We start from the raw sequence: 20650 nt of genomic DNA on the forward strand, positions 1-20650 counted from the left end.
GTTTTGGTTTTCAGATTACTTGGAGGACTGCCTAGGAATCGATCTCCCTCTGAAATAAAAGTTTCCTCAACTTGCACCTTGCAAGTAGCCTTCTGATTTCCAATGATCCCCTCGTTGTCTCTGTGAAAAGAGTTTAAGGTCTTGAACAGTGGAGGAGCAGCTGCTCTGTTCTGTTTCAGAGATGACTACCAAAAGCTAGTGGTTTGTGAGTGCCTCCCCTGTGCCAGGCTCTTAAGTACCTAATGTGCATGATCACATTTAATCTTTAGGAATCTGTAGGGTAGTTGTATCTATTTGTTACAGATGAGGACACTGAGACTCAGGATAAGTATTTCCGCTAAGGTTACACAGCTGAGGGAACTGGGATTGGTGGACAAACCTGATTACTAAGCCCAGGCTCTCAGCCACTCCACTGGATGGAAAAGACCTGACTACAAATCAAGGGCTTGGCATTAGGCAACAGGCAGAATTCAGTGCTTACTGCTGAACATGGCAGTGAATCCTGGAGTTGTTGGGATGCAGTTCCTGCCAGGAGGTAGGAAAATGGACAGCTCAGTGCTTGCATGCAGGCTGCAGAACTTAATTGGGCATCTGAGGTTTGTACTCTTCCTGAGACCCATTCCGGGTGGAAACTGGAGGTTAGCATCGTTAACCCAGATTCCCTTTCATCTGGTCTAAATGGTGAAAATCAGTAGTTGGTACTGACTGCTACCAGTGGGAGTTCAGGGGCAATGAAGAGGCTATGCATGTGGAAGCAGTGCCTTGGGCCAAACCACAGGACAGAAAATTGGAACAGAATTACATAAATCAAGGTCAGAAATTTCCTGCCCAACCCATGGGGTGGAGTTTTCTCCATTCCTCTCCATCCTAGTGAATATAAACCCCGACTTGATGTCAGTAACTGGAAGGAGCGGCTGTTAGAACTCTGATTTCAGCTCTCAGCATCCACTATGCATCTCAAGATAGTCCTGGCGTTCCTGGCACTGTCCCTCATTACCATCTTTGCCCTGGCCTATGTTTTGCTGACCAGCCCAGGTGGTTCCAGCCAGCCTCCCCACTGCCCCTCTGTATCCCATAGGGCCCAGCCCTGGCCACACCCTGGCCAGAGCCAGCTATTTGCAGACCTGAGCCGAGAGGAGCTAACAGCTGTGATGCACTTTCTGACCCAGCGGCTGGGGCCCGGGCTAGTGGATGCAGCCCAGGCTCAGCCCTCCGACAACTGCATCTTCTCAGTGGAGCTGCAGCTGCCCCCCAAGGCTGCAGCCCTGGCCCACCTGGACAGGGGTAGCCCCCCACCTGCCCGAGAGGCACTGGCCATCGTCCTCTTTGGTGGACAACCCCAGCCCAATGTGAGTGAGCTGGTGGTGGGGCCGCTGCCTCACCCCTCCTACATGCGGGACGTGACTGTGGAGCGTCACGGCGGGCCCCTGCCCTATCACCGTCGCCCGGTGCTGAGAGCTGAGTTTACGCAGATGTGGAGGCATCTGAAAGAGGTGGAGCTACCCAAGGCACCCATCTTCCTGGCTTCCACCTTCAACTACAATGGCTCTACCTTGGCAGCTGTGCATGCCACCCCTCGGGGCTTGCGCGCGGGGGACCGAGCTACCTGGATGGCCCTCCACCATAACATCTCAGGTGTTGGTGTTTTCCTTCACCCCGTGGGGCTGGAGCTACTACTGGACCACAGGGCCCTGGACCCTGCCCACTGGACTGTCCAGCGGGTCTTCTACCTTGGGCACTACTATGCAGACTTGGGCCAGTTGGAACGGGAGTTTAAGTCTGGCCGGTTGGAAGTGGTTAGAGTTCCTCTACCTTCACCAAATGGAGCTTCATCCCTGAGGTCTCGGAACTCTCCAGGTCCTCTTCCGCCTCTTCAGTTCTCACCCCAGGGTTCCCAGTACAGTGTGCAGGGAAACCTGGTGGTATCCTCCCTCTGGTCATTTACCTTTGGCCATGGGGTATTCAGCGGCCTGAGGATTTTTGATGTTCGGTTCCAGGGTGAGCGAGTAGCCTATGAAGTCAGTGTCCAGGAATGTATGTCTATCTATGGTGCCGATTCACCCAAGACGATGCTGACTCGCTATTTGGATAGCAGCTTTGGACTTGGCCGTAACAGCCGAGGCTTGGTGCGGGGAGTGGACTGCCCCTATCAAGCCACGATGGTGGACATCCATATATTAGTGGGCAAAGGGGCAGTCCAGCTGCTTCCGGGGGCTGTGTGTATATTTGAGGAAGCCCAGGGACTGCCCCTCCGAAGGCACCACAATTACCTTGAAAATCATTTCTATGGTGGTTTGGCCAGCTCAGCCCTTGTGGTCAGGTCTGTGTCATCTGTGGGCAACTATGACTACATTTGGGACTTTGTGTTGTACCCAAACGGGGCACTTGAAGGGCGGGTCCATGCCACGGGTTATATCAACACAGCTTTCCTGAAAGGGGGAGAGGAGGGCCTCCTCTTTGGGAACCGTGTGGGGGAACGAGTGCTGGGAACGGTGCACACACATGCCTTCCACTTCAAGCTGGACCTGGATGTGGCAGGTGAGTGCTAAGGGATGAGGGCTTGGGGGTGGGGTCAGGTGGGGTGGAGGGAAGGGAAGGGAAGGGAATCTCCCAGGTCAAGCTCAGATAAGTGGCAAGAGCGGGGTGTTCCAGCACCACAGCTCTAGTGGCAACAGGACAGGGACTGTTTAAGCATATTCAGTGCAGTCAGTCTGGTACTGGGCTACTGGGTATCTGGCAAAAGGTGAAAAGGGTTCCCCTGCCTAGCCCCTCTGACTTCCTGTGATTGTGAAATCAGTTTAAATGTAATGGCTGGGCATGATTGCCTACTAGTTTAAATGTAATGGCTGGGCATGATTGCCTTAGCCTCAAGTGACACTGGGTGGGTGAACTGGCCCAATGGGGCTGGAGTTGGAACACTTTGCTTCTTGCTAATTCTGAGGGTCAGTGAGGGTGGGGAGGGCAGGGTCCTGAGCCAAGGTCAGAAGCAGTCTGTTCAGAGTCTTCAGGGTCGGGGTGGACCTGGGGCTTGGGAAGGGGAGGGTACCAAAGCTGGGGTTGCTCCCCATGATAGGGCCACTCCTTGTCAGGAGGGTCATCCTATTCCTGTCATCACTGTTGACTCATGGCAGGCACACAGCTTGCTGCAAGTATGGAAAGAGATTTCTCAAGCACAAAGGGCTCAAAGCACACAGAGGACTTGCTGTTCCTGACAGACTTTGACAAGGACAGAAAGGAACTTACAGACTCACAGACTTTTAGATCCACAAAGAAAATTAGAAACTCACCAGACCCTCCCCATTTTAAGGGAAACTAAAGAGGGTGGCGGGAGATGGGATAGGAAATGACTGCCCAGGTATAATGCAACATAAACTAGTATTTCTTGTGAAATGTTTTCTTATCCTCAAGTCTAAAGACATGGCACGTGCATGCCTGCATGTGTCTGTGTGCATGCCCTTGCACTTGTGTTCGCAGTGGCGTGGAGGGTAGGGAGGACTAATAGCATGATTGAAATGATCATTTTTTAACTAGATTACTCGTTGACACACTTGGATTTTGACTTGTCTTCTGATTGGAAGTTTTTTTCAGCATCTTTGGCATTAAAGAGCCTTGTTTTGGGAAGTAACATTTATTGGACTCCTAGCATGTACAGCATGGGCTGCTGCTGTGGGCCAGAGAGGCTGTGTCAGGCACCAGCACACAGGATGGCTGCAGAGGCACCAGTTTCAGTGCAGTCCCTCCTGTGCCAGGCGCCTTCACATAGGTCTCGTTGAAAGGAACTAACAGTCCAGACCTGCAGAAAGTGTATGACCAAATGCTGAGTTAGGCGATGCAGGTTATGGATGCTGTAGAATTCCAAGGAGCTCCCAGACAAAGGTATGAATGTGCTCGCTTCTGAAAAAGACTGACAGTACTTCCCACCTTGCTGAGATCGAAAGTGAAGCCTCAGAGCTGGGAGGAGTATGAGGGGACCATGGGAAGGGATTGGGTTTTCTTTTTTGGAGGCAGTCTCACTCTTACCCAGGCTGGAGCGCAGTAGTGCAATCACAGGTTACTGCAGCCCCAACCTCCTGGTCTCAAGCAATCCTCCTGTCTCAGCCTCCTGAGTAGCTGGGATGACAGGCACACACTACCACACCCAATTTTTTTTTTTTTTTTGAGACAGAGTCTCACTCTGTTGCCCAGGCTGGAGTGCAGTGGTGCAATCTCAGCTCATTGCAACCTCCACCTCCCAGGTTCAAGCGATTCTTGTGTCTCAGTTCAAGTGATTCTTGTGTCTTGGCCTCCAGAGTAGCGGGGATTACACGCTCACACCACCACACCTGTTTTTTTTTTTTTTTTCTTTTTAAGTAGAGATGGGGATTCACCATGTTGGCCAGGCTCGTCTTGAACTCCAGTCTCAAGTGAGCCGCTCGCCTTGGCCTCCCAAAGTGCTGTGAGCTACCATGCCTGGCATTTGTTTGTTTGTTTGTTTAAGTTTAAAAAAAATTTTTTTTATTTTTTAAAAAGGCAGTGTTTCATTCTGTTACCCTAGCTGGTCTCCAGCACCTGGGCTCAAGGGATCTGCACCACCCTGCCACCAGCCTCCCAAGTTGCAAGCTGCCACACCTGGCTCCGGAGTCAGTTTTTCAACTTGCTTCTCCACGACAAGTATCATTATCCCTTTCATAGTTAAACGAATGTCATCAGTCAGCTGCATGTGCTTTTCTGTTTACTGGGCACAGCCATAGAACAGCTTTAATCATGCCCAGTGTAGGGATTCAGAAAGTGAATCAGAGAAGCAAATTGGTCCAGGGACTGTTTGGTAGTCCAGTGCTAATAGAACTTTCTGCAGTGATAGAAATGTTCTGTGCTTGTGTTGTGGCTCTAAACAGTAGCCACTAGCCATGTATGGTAACTGGGCACTTTAAATGTGGCTAGTGTGACTGAGGAACTGATTTTTTTTTCTTTTTTTTTTGAGACAGGGTCTTGCTCTGTTGCCCAGGCTGGAGTGCAGTGGTGTGACAGCTCACTGCAACCACAACCTCCTGGGCTCAAGCAGTCCTCCCACCCCAGCTTCCCAAGTAGCTGGGACCACAGGCATGTGCCACCATGCCTGGCTGATTTTTTTATTGTTTATAGAGTCAGGGTTTCACCACGTTGCACAGGCTGGTCTCAAACTCCTGGGCTCACGTGATCCACCCGCCTCAGCCTCCCAAAGTGCTGGGATTGCAACTGTGAGCCACCTCAGCTGGCCCTGAATTTTAATTTTCATAGCCACGTGTGGCTAGTGGTTACCCTATTGGACAAGGCAAGTTGGAAGAACACAGGAACTTGCGCTTACCCAGACCTGGCTCCCAGCACAGTGTGCTCTGATGCTCTCTCTGCCTTTTGTCACGCCAGTGCAGTGGACATCATGTGGAAGACAGGGACCTGGCCCAGAGACCTTACCTGGTGTGGAACTCATCTCCCTTCCCTCCCCCTGGCAGGGCTGAAAAACTGGGTGGTAGCTGAAGACGTGGTGTTTAAACCTGTGGCCGCCCCCTGGAACCCGGAGCACTGGCTACAGCGCCCACAGCTGACTCGGCAGGTCCTGGGAAAGGAGGACCTGACAGCTTTTTCCTTGGGAAGCCCCTTACCCCGTTACCTCTACCTGGCTAGCAACCAGACTAATGCCTGGGGTCACCAGCGCGGGTACCGAATCCAGATCCACAGCCCCCTTGGCATACACTTACCCCTGGAGAGTGACATGGAGAGGGCCCTCAGCTGGGGGAGGTGAGGAGGGCCCTGGCCTGGGTGGAAGGAAAGGACTGCCCCTCACCTACCCCAGCCCTTGGAGACAAACTCCCTGCCCATGGCTACCTGTACCTCCCCTCAAACCCAAGTTAGATACACGGTGGGAAATGGTCTCACACAGAATCGGATCTAAGGGACTTCTGGGCCAGGAAAGGCACCTGACATCTTCCAACACCACCTTCTTACGATTCCTGGTCAGATACCAGCTTGTGGTGACCCAGAGAAAGGAGGAGGAATCACAGAGCAGTAGCATCTATCACCAGAATGACATCTGGACTCCCACAGTCACCTTTGCTGACTTCATCAACAATGAAACCCTCTTAGGAGAGGTTGGTTGCCCTAGGGACATAGGAAAGGGACACCTGTGGGCATGGTGTATTGGCTGCCCAGCCTCTGGCCAGAGGTTAGAGGGAATGGCCGATTTCCAGTTCACAGATTCAGAGGCCATGGAGTTTTCTGATGACCAACACATGTCATCCCTCCTGGAGTGAGATTAGCTCTGGGACACTGGCTCCCCCTCTCCCCGCATAGCTGCTTACATAGATTGTGCCATGTGTTGTATGGGCATGAGACTAGGCAGAGTGGAAGCCAGGCTGAGACTGCAGGCTGGGATTGTGGCTGAATGGTGGTTCTTTGGGTCTTCCATAGTCCTCCAGCTCCTCCCTCTTCCTGCAGGATCTGGTGGCTTGGGTCACAGCCAGCTTCCTGCACATTCCCCATGCCGAGGACGTCCCCAACACAGTGACTCTGGGGAACAGAGTTGGCTTCTTGCTCCGACCCTATAACTTCTTTGATGAGGACCCGTCCATCTTCTCCCCTGGCAGTGTCTACTTTGAGAAGGGCCAGGATGCTGGGCTCTGCAGCGTCAATCCTGTGGCCTGCCTCCCCGACCTGGCAGCCTGTGTCCCGGACTTACCCTCTTTCTCTTACCAAGGCTTCTAGTCCTGAGGGTGTGGCAGGGGGGATGGTTAGGCACATGTACCTTTCCCTGTTTCTACTTCTGTTCCTGGTGTTTTTCACACCTGCTCCCCAGATTCCCCACCCTTCAATGTTTCTCTCACATGAAAACCCCGTTAGTCCCTTTGGTTAATTCTTACTTCCTGTTCATCTCTAAAATGTTAAATTATAAAAATGATTTAAAAATATTCAAACAAAAATACCACAAATCCTACTACTCAGAAAAAGGTGGTGTTCGCATTACACCAGACATCTTTTTATGCATGTGCATTCAAAAGGAAGAGTAGATAGAATTTTGTAAAACAGATGTTATATGTAATTTATAATAAAAAGTATTAGAGGAATTTTAGTTGAATTTATTATTTGACCTTTTAAGTAGCTAGAGTCCCCTGGAGCATACTAAGGACTCTGGCCAGGGAAATTAGCAGTGGGGGACAGAGGGCAAGGGAGATAGACCTGGCCAAGGAATTTTGTTTGGAAAGCTGAAGGGGCAGGGGTGGGGGTCTTTGAAAGGAGAACAATAGTTTGAAGTTACAGGAAAACATCTGGCCCTGACTAAGTGCAGGGTTGGGGAAGAAGCTGGGCTGAGGGGAAGAGAGGCTGCTCTGCGCAGATCCTACTCCTTCCCGGTGCTGCATTATCTTGAAATCTTCCTTCCCCTTCCCCCTAGCCCCAACTCTCCCCAACTCCAACCCTGACCCAGAAAGTAGTCTGATTTGGAGCCTGGAAGACAAAACCATGTAAGGTCTGTGGAAATCACAGCTGCTCAGACCCGCCTCCAACCCCAGCCACCCCGCCCCCTTGCCCCAGCCTTCCTGTGTCCTTCCCACCCTTAGTCCCAGGCATCTGACTACCGGGAACCTCAGCCAGAGTCCGGGAGCCCCCCCGTCCAGGAGCCAACAGAGCCCCCGTCGTGCTGGCGTGAGAATACATTGCTCTCCTTTGGTTGGATCCACTGCCCCTCTTCATGGGAAAATGAACCAGAAGACCATCCTGGTGCTCCTCACTCTGGCTGTCATCACCATCTTTGCCTTGGTTTGTGTCCTGCTGGTGGGCAGGGGTGGAGATGGGGGTGAACCCAGCCAGCTTCCCCATTGCGCCTCCATATCTCCCAGTGCCCAGCCTTGGACACACCCTGGCCAGAGCCAGCTGTTTGCAGACCTGAGCCGAGAGGAGCTGACAGCTGTGATGCACTTTCTGACCCAGCGACTGGGGCCAGGGCTAGTGGATGCAGCCCAGGCCCGGCCCTCGGACAACTGTGTCTTCTCAGTGGAGCTACAGCTGCCTCCCAAGGCTGCAGCCCTGGCTCACCTGGACAGGGGGAGCCCCCCACCTGCCCGGGAGGCACTGGCCATCGTCTTCTTTGGCAGGCAACTCCAGCCCAACGTGAGTGAGCTGGTGGTGGGGCCACTGCCTCACCCTTCCTATATGCGGGACGTGACCGTGGAGCGTCATGGAGGCCCCCTGCCCTATCACCGACGCCCCGTGCTATTCCGAGAGTACCTGGACATAGACCAGATGATCTTCGACAGAGAGCTGCCCCAGGCTTCTGGGCTTCTCCACCACTGTTGCTTCTACAAGCGCCGGGGACGGAACCTGGTGACAATGACCACGGCTCCCCGTGGTCTGCAATCAGGGGACCGGGCCACCTGGTTTGGCCTCTACTACAACATCTCAGGGGCTGGGTTCTTCCTGCACCCCGTGGGCTTGGAGCTGCTAGTGAACCACAAGGCCCTGGACCCTGCCCGTTGGACCATCCAGAAGGTGTTCTATCAAGGCCGCTACTACGACAGCCTGGCCCAGCTGGAGGCCCAGTTTGAGGCCGGCCTTGTGAACGTGGTGCTGATCCCAGACAATGGCACAGGTGGGTCCTGGTCCCTGAAGTCCCCTGTGCCCCCGGGTCCAGCTCCCCCTCTGCAGTTCCATCCCCAGGGCCCCCGCTTCAGTGTCCAGGGAAGGCGAGTGGCTTCCTCACTGTGGACTTTCTCCTTTGGCCTCGGAGCATTCAGCGGCCCAAGGATCTTTGACGTTTGCTTCCAGGGAGAAAGACTAGTTTATGAGATCAGCCTCCAAGAAGCCTTGGCCGTCTATGGTGGAAATTCCCCAGCAGCAATGATGACCCGCTATGTGGATGGAGGCTTTGGCATGGGCAAGTACACCACGCCCCTGACCCGTGGGGTGGACTGCCCCTACCTGGCCACCTACGTGGACTGGCACTTCATTTTGGAGTCCCAGGCCCCCAAGACAATACGTGATGCCTTTTGTGTATTTGAACACAACCAGGGCCTCCCCCTGCGGCGGCACTACTCAGATCTCTACTCCCACTACTTTGGGGGCCTTGCAGAAACAGTGCTGGTCGTCAGATCTGTGTCCACCTTGCTCAACTATGACTATGTGTGGGATATGGTCTTCCACCCCAGTGGGGCCATAGAAACCCGATTCTATGCCACGGGCTACATCAGCTCAGCATTCCTCTTTGGTGCTACCGGGAAGTACGGGAACCAAGTTGCAGAGCACACCCTGGGCACGGTCCATACCCACAGCGCCCACTTCAAGGTGGATCTGGATGTAGGAGGTAAAACATTTTGGTGGGGAGAAGGCTTCTGGAAGAAGGGCTGAAAAGTTGTTTCCATTTGCTTTGGGTTTTGTGTAGATTATCCCATAAAGGAAGATGTGGATTTTTGTGCTTCCCTTTTTGCTAGATGGGAGAGAGTTGGCAGCTGAGTTTTATTTGGATCTTAGCTCACTGGCTGGGTGCAAAGCTGCAGCCTTCCTCCACGTGACCTCATCAGAAGATCTTGGGAAATGGCCAAGCTCAGGGAGGAGGCAGGATCTGGGCTAACAGGGTTCCCATTGCCCTCTTCCCTCGCTTGTACTTATATGGGCTCCGCTGCTGGGAGCAGCCTTCTGTTTGTCAGCTCATTTCTGTGCCTGGCCTGTGGTGCTGGTGTGTTGGAGGATCTCTTTGCATTCTACCAAGTCCCTGGCGTGTGCAGGTCCGTCATTCCAGGTTGTACATTTCCTTTGGAGGTGGACCCTCCTCCTCCCTGATTTTCCTTCTTTCTCTGGTCACAATTCACAATCCATGTGAGGGTCACATGGAGCCTGTAGAGCATTCTGGATAGATCCTGGAGTCTGGTCACAGAGAGCCAAGGCTACATGATGGCTTGAAGTCTTCATCTTTGTCTTTTCACTGTCCTTCCCCACATTGAGTCAGTCACCAGGTGTTTTTTTTTTTTTTCTTTCTATTCTGCACCTGCAGTATCTCGCTGGGTCACACTGCCATGCCCTGCAGGTGCCAGCCCTCTTTCTGCTGTTTCCGCTCTTGTTGCTCTCAGATCCAAGAGCCATTCTGCACCCAGAGGGCCTCCCATCCACACCAGCCTGCCTTTTACTCAGCTCTCACATTCCTCATCACCTGTGGGATCCTGTCCGCAGAAGCCCCTCCAAACTCTTTCTTTCACAGTGCAGCTCCAACCTGCCTTGCCGTGCTCTGCACAGCTATACCCACATACTCCATGTCCGTGGACACGCACTTCACACGTTATAGTCAGGCATCCTCTTGTTTGCTTATGTTTTGTCTCTGCTTAGAATGTCCTTCCATGTCATCTCTTCTGGTAATATCCTTTAAGGCCAGGCTGAAAAGTTGCCCGGAAGGGCCCCCTTTTCCTGCCTGCAAGTGTATTCCTGTGGCCCGGAAGCTGCCTAGGCCATGCTCCTCCCACAGGACAGGCCAGTCAGTGGTTTGCCTGTCTGCGTGGAAAGCGAGAGGGTAAGGATGATGTTCATTCCTCTCTATCCCCAGGGGCAAGCACAGTCCTCTCTGCTAATGAATGTTGAAAGAATGAATGAGTGAAATGGAATGAAATCCCTGATGAAATATTTTAATTTATAGGTCCACAGCTTTGGCTGAAGGATTGGAGGTATCTTGGGGAGAGGGAAGAAAAGCAGGGGCACACTCAGTTCTGGGCTGCTCTTTGGCCCCCAGTCTGAAGCCAGGTGGAGGCAGAGTCCAGAGGGGCCAGGGTGGTTGCATGACAGGCCCTCCCCCATCCCACCCTGAGCAGGACTGGAGAACTGGGTCTGGGCCGAGGATATGGTCTTTGTCCCCATGGCTGTGCCCTGGAGCCCTGAGCACCAGCTGCAGAGGCTGCAGGTGACCCGGAAGCTGCTGGAGACAGAGGAGCAGGCCGCCTTCCTCGTGGGAGGCGCCACCCCTCGCTACGTGTACCTGGCCAGCAACCACAGCAACAAGTGGGGCCACCCGCGGGGCTACCGCATCCAGATGCTCAGCTTTGCTGGCGAGCCACTGCCCCAAAACAGCTCCATGGCGAGAGGCTTCAGCTGGGAGAGGTGAGTGGTGGGCAGTCAGAGAGGAGGGGGGCAGTGAGAGTGGGAAAGGAGTGTTGGCGGACACTCAGCTCACCCTGTATGTGAGGGGAGAGATCTCTCAGGAAGATTTTTCTTTTCTTTTCTTTTCTTTTCTTTCTTTTTTTTTTTGAGATGGAGTCTTGCTCTGTCCCCCAGGCTGGAGTGCAGTGGCGCCATCTCACTGCATCTTCCACCTCCCAGTTTCAAGCGATTCTCCTGCCTCAGCCTCCCCAGTAGCTGGGATTATAGGCATACGCCACCACACCTGGCTAATTTTTGTGTTTTTAGTAGAGACAGGGTTTCACCATGTTGGCCAGGCTGGTCTCGAACTCCTAACCTCGTGATCCACCCGCCTTGGCCTCCCAAAGTGTTGTGATTGCAGGCATGAGCCACCACGCCTGGCCAGAGGTTTTTCTAGTTATCCGAAGAAACCATGATGGGCACATTTTCCCCTTGGAGGCTAAAGCCCAGGAGTGAGAACTCTCTTTTGTTTTGGATGGGAGAGGGGTTGTGCTGTGAAATGGCTGGGGATAAACAGGAGGACTTGACCCCCTTTAGGGTGTCGTCGGGGATTCTGTAGCGCCGAGTCAGTTGTGTCAATGCAGTTGGGGAAGCTGAGCTCTGAGCACTCAGTTCCCTTTCGTCACAATCAGGCAGCAGGATGGGGTCAATGGCCATGGAGGCCTGACCAGTGCCTCCCTAGGTACCAGCTGGCCGTGACCCAGCGGAAGGAGGAGGAGCCCAGTAGCAGCAGCGTTTTCAATCAGAATGACCCTTGGGCCCCCACTGTGGATTTCAGTGACTTCATCAACAACGAGACCATTGCTGGAAAGGTCAGCTGGCCGGGACAGAGGGCACAGGATGAGCCTTACTTTCTCTTGGGAGGGTCCCTGAAAACCACCTGCACTTCTCAGGGGTGGTGCTGATTCCTGCCTTCTGCACTTCAGTAGGTCTGATCACTATCCTTTGAGGGAACCTTTCTGAGCTGGGTGTCCGTATTCAGACGCTGAGTGAGACCCTGGGCCTGTCCTTGAGATCTTAGAGCCCTCTTAGTTCCAGTTTCATGGACTGAGTCCTTTCTAGGCTCCAGGACTCAGGAGGGATGGAAGTTACCAACGAAAATGACATCTCCTATATCTGAAGCTTCTCCCATTCCTGACTTGAATTTCACAGTGTTGGCCTAGTTCTGCCTCCCAAGCGCTGGTTCTCACTCCTCCACCCTTCTTCCCTCAGTTGTGGGGAACTCTTGGAGAGTTAGGAGAAGAGGAGCTGAAGTAGCCTGTGGGTGTCACCCTCTGGGGGTAGGTAGGCAGTGGGCGATATGATGGGAAATGTCGGAGATGGAGGCTGCAAGCCAGGGACAGGGAGGCAGGCGTTCCTAATATGAAATGGACTACTTATGCTTTGACTTCTATCCAGTAGGAAAAAATGTTTAAAGACTCATGATGCTTGGGCTGGTGAGCTGAATCCCTACCAGGGCATGTCCTCAGCAAAGCCAGACCTCGTGACCCTCTTTCTTCTCCCCTGCTAGGACTTGGTGGCCTGGGTGACAGCTGGTTTTCTGCACATCCCACATGCAGAGGACATTCCTAACACGGTGACTGTGGGGAATGGCGTGGGCTTCTTCCTCCGACCCTACAACTTCTTTGACGAAGACCCCTCCTTCTACTCTGCCGACTCCATCCACTTCCGAGAGGACCAGGATGCTGAGGCCTGTGAGGTCAACCCCCTGGCTTGCCTGCCCCAGGCTGCTGCCTGTGCCCCCGACCTCCCTGCCTTCTCCCACGGGGGCTTCTCTCACAACTAGGCGGTCCCTGGGATGGGGCATGTGGCCAAGGGCTCCAGGGCCAGGGTGTGAGGGACGGGGAGCAGCTGGGCACTGGGCCGGCAGCCTGGTCCCCTCTTCCCTGCGCCAGGACCCTCTTTCTTCCACTGCCCTGCCTCGCATCCCCTCTATGCCAGGAGCCTCCTGACCCTGTGATGCCTGACACAGGGGACAGTCAGCTTTGTTGATGCCAGCTGTGCTGAGTTCCCATCCAGTGAGGCCAGGGCATGGCCCAGCCTGGAACCATGGCTGAGGGCTTCCCTAGACGGCTCCCTTTTTTGCTCTCTGGCTTTCCCAAATCTTTTCAGGCCATCTCTAAGGACTCTAAAAGGGGGTTATTCCCTGGAGACCCCAGGGTGGGGTTGCCAGTCCTGCAAGTCCGTAGCTGAGCTGGATAGGACGCTTCTGCTCACGTTCCCTCTCATCCAGGTCTCTTCCTTCTTGTCTTCCTTCCTCTCGCCTACTTCCTCCTCGTCCTGTTCCTGCCTTCTCTTCTATCCTGCAATTTCTCCCGAATCCTGAGGGGATATCCCTGTGCCCCAGCCCCTGGTGCTCCCCCAGCCCGCACTTCTCAATCAACTTCAGTCTCCTCTCCAGCCCTGTGGAAGTCTCAAAGATGCAATGGGACCCCTAATTGGAGGCCAATCCCTGTGTGTCGTTCCCTTGCGTCTGTTGCTTATTGGGAGTAGGAGTTGCTCCTACCCCTGTCCTGGGGCTGGGTGTGTTTCAGGACAGCTGCCTCTGTGCATTTGTGTCTGCCTGCCTCATGCTCTCTAGAGGAGGATGGTCATCGTGACAGCAGCAGCTCAAGTTAGCATTTCAAGCGATTTTGTGGGTGCAGTGATAATGAAGAATGGGTATTTTGTACCAGGGCTCTATATTCTGCAACAACCTGCTTGGGAGGCTGGAGTGGAAACCAAGAGTGGGCATCAAAGATGAGGAGCCAAAGCCCCTAGAACTCTGGCCACCCAGCCAGGAGGGACTGTCCAATCACATTCAGGATTGCAAATGAGCTGGGCCCTGGGTGAGGTGGGGGTCTGGCCTAAGGGGGAGGGGCCTGGTGTGGGTGGGGCGGGGCCTGGCCTGGTCCAGGCTTGGGCTCCGTACCCGTCACTGCTGTCCCTCCTGAGGTCTGGATTGGGGATGAGGACAAAGAAATAGCAAGAGATGAGAAACAACAGAAACTTTTTTCCCTAAAGGATTGGTTAAATCAGTTCTGATACAGCCTTACAATACAATAGTATGCAGCTGAAAAATAATTGTATGCCTTTATATACTAATATGTAATAATCTTCAAGTGAAAAAGGCAAGCCACGGAAATATGTATAGTGCACTTCCCATTTGTGTTTCAGAAAGGAGGAGAATATAAAGACATATTTGCTTATGTATACCTATTCAGAATAAATGGATAACGCTGATTACTTTTGGGAGGGGAACCAGGAGGTTGAGGACAGGGGAGGGAAGGGTCTTAACACTTATACCCTTTTGTACATTTTGAATTTTGAACCATGTGACTGTATTACCTATTCAAAATAAACAATAAATGGGCCCAAACAGGAACTGACTTTTTTTTTTTACAGATACTTTTTTTTTTTTTTGGTGGAGAACAGGTTGGGGGTAGGGTAAAGTGGGTTAAGGAATAGGACCAGGGATGAAATTTTCTCCACTTCTTGAGACCCAGAGAAGCAAGTGTGGCCTCTAGTAACTTCTTTTACCTTCTCATGCTTGTACGTTTTTGAGGAAATGTTAAACCTCGGTTAATTCCCTGACACACACCCCATGCCGGCCCTTTCCCTCTCCTTCTCTTTCTCTCTCAGTGAGGGGCACTGAGAAGCAGTGAGGAGGGGGGACTTGGAGGGGGGACTTATGCTTGCCAGAAGCCCAGGCCAGGGCAGGAGGTAAAGTGCAGGAAACACATTCTGGATGCCACTCAGCTTCTGACCAGAAAAAGACCAGAATATGTTCTAGGAGCTCCAGCATCATGGAAGCTTCTGTTACCTTCTGTCTGTTCTGCCCCAAGCCCAAGTTCTGCCACAGGTCAGTGGAACAGTGGATGGGGAGGAGTCAGTGAGCTGGAGAGAAATGAGGCTCTAAAGAACAGGGAGAAAGCCTTCAGTAAGGAGCAGGGGGCCTGCAATGGCGTATTAATTCATAATATGGCCAGGAGCAGAGGCAGGAGTGAAGGAGGACGGGGAGAGACGGAGAGAAGGGCAGACTCAGGACAGATGCAGGAGAAAGGTGGATGCTATGGCCTGATGAGGCGTGGATGCAGGCTTCATAATCCCTTTGACTTGAGGACCTGAACTTCTCCTTTCTTTTATTTTTATATTTTTATTTTTTTATTTTTTTATTTTTTTGAGATGGAGTTTCACATTTGTCACCTAGGCTGGAGTGCGATGGTGCACTTTTGGTTCACTGCAACTTCCACCTCCTGGGTTCAAGCAATTCTCCTGTCTCAGCCTCCTGAGTAGCTGGGATTACAGGCACCTGCCACCACGCCCAGCCAATTTTGTATTCTTGGTAGAGACAAGGTTTCTCCATGTTGGTCAGGCTGGTCTCAATCTCCTGACCTCAAGTTATCCGCCCGCCTTGGCGTCCCAAAGTGCTGGGATTACAGGTGTGAGCCACAGCGCCTGGCCCCCAGTGACTTCCTAAACACAAAATCAATAGGAGCTCCTGGCCGCCTACTTTCTGGACCTCTCGGTGGCATTTGACAACACCAACTGTCCTCTCTTCTCAGAACTGTCTCCCATCTTGACTCCCTAACATTGTCCCCTTTTCATCCATATTTGTTTCTTCTCAGTCTTCTCAGGCTCCTTGACTTCTGCTCCCCTCATCTACTCATGGAGCCCCAAGCTCTTGCGTTTTCTAGGGCTCTGTCCTTGGTCCTCCTTTCTCCTCTCTCTGGAAGTCCTCCCTGGGTGATCTCAGCCCTCCCTCCCTCCCTCCCTCCCTTCCTTCCTTCCTTCTTTCCTTCCTTCCTTCCTTCCTTCCTTCCTTCCTTCCCTTCTCTCTCTCTCTCTTTTTTCTTTCTTTCTTTTTCTTTCTTTCTTTCTTTCTTTCTTTCTTTCTTTCTTTCTTTCTTTCTTTCTTTCTTTCTTTCTTTCTTTCTTTCTTTCTTTCTTTTCTTTCTCTCTCTCTCTCTCTTTCTTTCTCTTTCTTCTTTTCTTTTTTTTCCCCTTAAGACAAGGTGTTGCTCTGTCACCCAGGCTGGAGTGCAGTGGTACCACCATGGCTCACTGCAGCCTCAACCTCCCAGACTCAAGCGATCCCCCTACCTCAGCCTCCTGAGTAGCTGGAACTACAGGCGTGTGCCACTATGCCTGGCTAATTCTAAAAATTTTTTGTAGGCCAGGCACAGTGGCTCACGCCTATAATTCCAGCACTTTGGGAGGCCAAGGCAGGTGGATAACCTGAGGGCAGGAGTTCAAGAGTAGCCTGTCCAATATGATGAAACCCCATCTCTACTAAAAATACAAAAAATTAGCTGGGTGTGATGACAGGCATCTGTAATCCCAGCTACTCTGGAGGCTGAGGCAGGAGAATCGGTTGAACCTGGGAGGTGAAAGTTGCAGTGAGCCGAGATTGCACCACTGCACTCCAGCCTAGGCAACAAGAGTGAAACTTTGTCTACAAAAAAAAAATTTTTTTTTTGTAGAGACCATGTCTCACTATGTTGCCTGCTCTCAAACTCCTGGGCTCAAGTGATCCTCTCACCTTGGCCTCCCAAAGTGATGGGATTACAGGTGTAAGCCACTATGCCCAGCCAGCCTTTCTTACTTTAACTGTCAATATTTGTCATTGGCCGAATATCTCTCTCTACATATATGTTTTTGGTGTTTTGTTTTGTTTTTGAGACAGGTTCTCACTGTGTTGCCCAGGCTAGAGTGTAGAGGTACGATCTTGGCTCACTGCAACCTCCACCCTGTAGGCTCAAGTGATCCTCCCACCTCAGCCTCCCAAGTAGCTGGGACTACAGGCATACACCACTATATCCGGCTAATTTTTTATATTTTTGGTAGACAGGGTTTTGCCATGTTACCCAGGCTGGTCTTGAACTCCTGAGCTCAAGGAATCTGCCCACCTTGGCCTTTCAAAGTGCTATGATTATAGGTATGAACCGCCACGCCAGCCTATATATATTTATTTTTTAAAGTTATTGTAGAGATAAGGACTGGCTATGTTGCCCAGGGTGGTCTTGGACTCCTGGGCTCAAGCCATTCTCCTGTCTCTTCCTCACAAAGTGCTGGAATTACAGGCATGAGGCACCATGCTCAACCAAAATAAATCTTTTCTCTGTTTTTTTCTTTTTTTAGTGACAAGGTCTTGCTCTGTCCCTTAGGCTGGAGTGCAGTGGCACAACCATAGCTTACTGCAGCCTTGAACTCCTGGGCTCAAGCAATCCTTCTGCCTCAGCCTACCAAGTAGCTAGGATGTGCCTGGCTAATTTTCTTTTAAAATTTTTTGTAGAGATGAGGTCTCTCTATATTGCCCAAGCTGGTCTTGAACTCCTGGGCTCATGTGATCCTCAAGTCTTGGCATCCCAAAATGAAGGGATTACAGGTGTGAGCTGCTGCACCTGGTCAACCTTAGTCATTTTTTTTTTTTTTTTTTTTTTGAGACAGTCTTGCTCTGTTACCCAGGCTGGAGTGCAGTGGTGTGATCTCGGCTCATTGCAATCTCCACCTCCCAGGTTCAAGCAATTCTCCTGCCTCAGCCTCCTGAGTAGCTGCGATTACAGGTGCCCACCACCATGCCCAGTTAATTTTTGTATTTTTAGTAGAGACAGGGTTTCACCATGTTGGCCAGGCTGTTCTCGAACTTTTGATCTCAAGTGATCTGCCCATCTTGGCCTCCCAAAGTGCTAGGATTACAGGCGTGAGCCACTGTGCTCAGCTCCAGCATTCGTTATCTTAATGGCATGTTCTTAGCCGAGAGCTGGAGGTACCTTCCTCACTATTGACTGTAACTTACCAAAGGGCCCAGACACAAGTTCCCTGGCTGGGATGGATTGCCTTGTGGCTAGGCCTTGACATTAGATTTTATTTCCTTTATCCTAAAGGTCACACAACTGTTGCAGGACACAGAGGACTAGAGAGACTAGCATGGGTGAATACAGGAGGATGTTTATTAGGTGCGCACTGGCTCAGTGGACTCACATCTAAAAAGCTGAGCATTGAACAAAGACAGAGTTTAGCTTACATAGGCTAGTACACAGAAACAGGACAAAGACAGTAAACTATACAGTGACAAGTCACGTAACCTATAGCATAACTGTTGACTTGGTATAACTTGTAAAACAGAAACTTACAAATTTTACTGAATAAAAGTATTGGCAAACATAGTCATAATTAATGGGTTAGAGAAAGGGGAGACAGCAAAGAAATTTGTTTTTCTTCTTTTAACTTTGTTCGGGGGTGTCTGGAGCCTATTTCTGCAGGCTAGGTCACCATGACCTGTCTATAGCCTTGCCTGCAGTAGAAGAAAACTTCTGTTTTTCACTTAACCTTTACTTTTCTTGCAGTGAGTACATGCAGTATTTATTTTCTTTAAATTTCTGCTTCACAATCTGTTTCCAATGACCCTTTCCTGCCTTAGTTACAGTAATTCCATTGTCTTGACTTCAAGAAGCTTTCTAGTTCCTCATCTCCATGTTACTGCTCATTGATGGGAATATTGGTTGTGAGTTTTACTCCCCAACATTTGGGCGTAATTATTAAATGTCACTTTTCTTTTTGTTTATTTTTCTGAGATAGCATCCTGCTCTGTTGCCCAAGCTGAAGTGTAATGGCATCATGATCATGCCTTACAGCAGCTAATTCTTTTTTTTTTTTTTTTTTTTAACTTTTTTATACAGATGTGGGTCTCTACAAAATGTTGCCCAGGCTGATCCTGAACTTCTGGGCTCAAGCAATCCTCCCAACTCACCCTCTCAAAGTGCTGGGATTACAGACGTGAGCCACCATGCCCGTTTACCTTCCTTTCTTTCTTTTCTCTTTTCTTTCATCTTTCTTTCTTCTTTCTTTCCTTCTTCCCTCCCTCCCTCCTTTCTTTTCTTTCTTTCTTTTCTTTTTCTTTTCTTTCTTTCCTTCCTTCCTTCCTTTCTTTCTTCTTTCCTCTCTCTTTATTTCTTTCTTTTCTTTCTCTTTCTCTTTCTTCCTTCCTTCCCTGCCCTTCTCCTTCCTTCCTTCCTTCTTCCTTGCTTCCCTCCTTCCTTCCTTCTTTTCTTTCTTCCTTCCTTTCCTCCCTCCCTCCCTCTCTCTCCTTCCTTCCCTCCTTTCCTTTCCTTTCCATTCCTTTCCTTTCCTTCCCTTTTCCTTCCTTCCTTCCTTCCTTCCTTCCTTCCTTCCTTCTTTCCTTCTTTCCTTCCCTCCTTTCTCTCTTTCTTTCCTCCTTTTTTCTGAGATAGAGTCTAGCTCTGTCACCCAGGCTGGAGTGTAGTGGCACAATGTTGCCTCACTGCGAACTCCGCCTCCCAGGTTCAAGCAATTCTTGTGCCTCAGCCTCCCAAGTAGCTGGGATTACAGACGTGGGCCACCACGCCCAGTTAATTTTTGTATTTTTAGTAGAGACGGAGTTTCACCATGTTGGCCAGGCTGGTCTTGAACTCCCGACCTCAGGTGATCCACCCGCCTCAGCCTCCCAAAGTGCTGGGATTACAAGCATGAGCCACCATGCCTGGCCTTATTTTTTTATGTTAGATAACCAGCTCTGTGCCCTCAGCTACCCGGCTGGCAGGAAATTAAACTCCAGGCATGTTTGTTGAGAGTGCTCATCTTTAGGGTTAGGTAAGACTCTGGAATCTGGGACTTTCAGGGACTGTCAGCTAGTCTTCAGTGGACAGTGATCACTGCTGTTAAACTCACTTTCCACTGCCTCGCCAAGTCTTGCCAAGGTGGAGACAGAGGAGGGACCTGGGCATGAGTTCCCCTCTAAGGCTATCACTTCCCTAAGGCCTTGCTGGGCAGGAGAGTCGGCTCTAGCCATTCTTTCTCTTAACACACACACACTCCCTACTTGTGAATCCCACAAAATTCCCCTAAGACCTGCCCTCACTCTGTAGGGGATCTCTCAAAAACCTTTCTCCTTCTCGAGTTGATCCAGGGAGCTGTCATCAGTAATCCAAGAGCTTAGGGAGGCTGCAGCGGGAACACTGCTTGAGTCCAGGAATTTGAGGCTGCTGTGAGCTATATGATGACACCACTGCACTCCATGCACTCTAGCCTGGGAGACAGAGTGAGACCGTGTCTCAAAAACTAAACAAAACGAAACAGAAAAACAAAAAACCCAACTTTTTTTTAAAAACAGTTTTTTCATGAAGAGCTTCTGCAGAGCATCAAAACCAGCTCAGCAAGAGAAAATATGGTTCTTGGTTTCCCTGAGGACAAGAAGGGCTCACATGCCTAGAGGGGGGAGTTATTATGTTGAAATTCCATCCTGCAGGAAAGGGGAACCCTACTTTTCTTACAGCCTTGAAATGAGCCCTACTACTTCTACAGCTTTAAATAACAAGAGGCCAGACACGGTGGCTCACGCCTGTAATCCCAGCACTTTGGGAGGCCGAGGCAGGTGGATCACTTGGGGTCAGGAGTTTAAGACCAGCCTGGCCAACATAGTGAAACTCCATCTCTACTAAAAATACAAAAATTAGTCAGGTATGGTGACGTGCATCTGTAATCCCAGCTACTTGGGAGACTGAGGCAGGAGAATCGCTTGAACCCA

At 51.0% G+C, this 20650-nt stretch overlaps 3 protein-coding genes across 4 annotated transcripts in view; 2 read left to right on the plus strand and 1 right to left on the minus strand.

Moving 5' to 3' along the window:
* The window catches only part of BECN1 (beclin 1), an 84868-nt gene that overhangs the window by 32568 nt on the left and 31650 nt on the right, over positions 1–20650 (minus strand). The gene's annotated exons all lie outside the window — the stretch shown is intronic.
* On the plus strand, positions 84–7076 carry AOC2 (amine oxidase copper containing 2). Its single transcript, XM_050762629.1, has 4 exons — positions 84–2538; positions 5469–5754; positions 5975–6104; positions 6451–7076. Exons 1-4 carry the CDS (start codon positions 951–953, stop codon positions 6715–6717), a joined length of 2271 nt encoding a protein of 756 aa, XP_050618586.1. The 5' UTR covers positions 84–950; the 3' UTR covers positions 6718–7076.
* On the plus strand, positions 7305–14482 carry AOC3 (amine oxidase copper containing 3). Of its 2 annotated transcripts, none has more exons than XM_050762627.1 (4): positions 7305–9307; positions 10800–11085; positions 11807–11936; positions 12635–14482. In XM_050762627.1, the coding sequence occupies exons 1-4, from the start codon at positions 7708–7710 to the stop codon at positions 12908–12910; spliced, it is 2292 nt and encodes a 763-aa protein (XP_050618584.1). In that variant the 5' UTR covers positions 7305–7707; the 3' UTR covers positions 12911–14482. The 2 variants fall into 2 exon arrangements, with proteins under 2 accessions (XP_050618584.1, XP_050618585.1); XM_050762628.1 differs by lacking the exon at positions 7305–9307 and adding an exon at positions 9355–10655.

This window comes from Macaca thibetana, chromosome 16, assembly GCF_024542745.1.
Source record: "Macaca thibetana thibetana isolate TM-01 chromosome 16, ASM2454274v1, whole genome shotgun sequence".
Classification (NCBI taxonomy): domain Eukaryota; kingdom Metazoa; phylum Chordata; class Mammalia; order Primates; family Cercopithecidae; genus Macaca; species Macaca thibetana.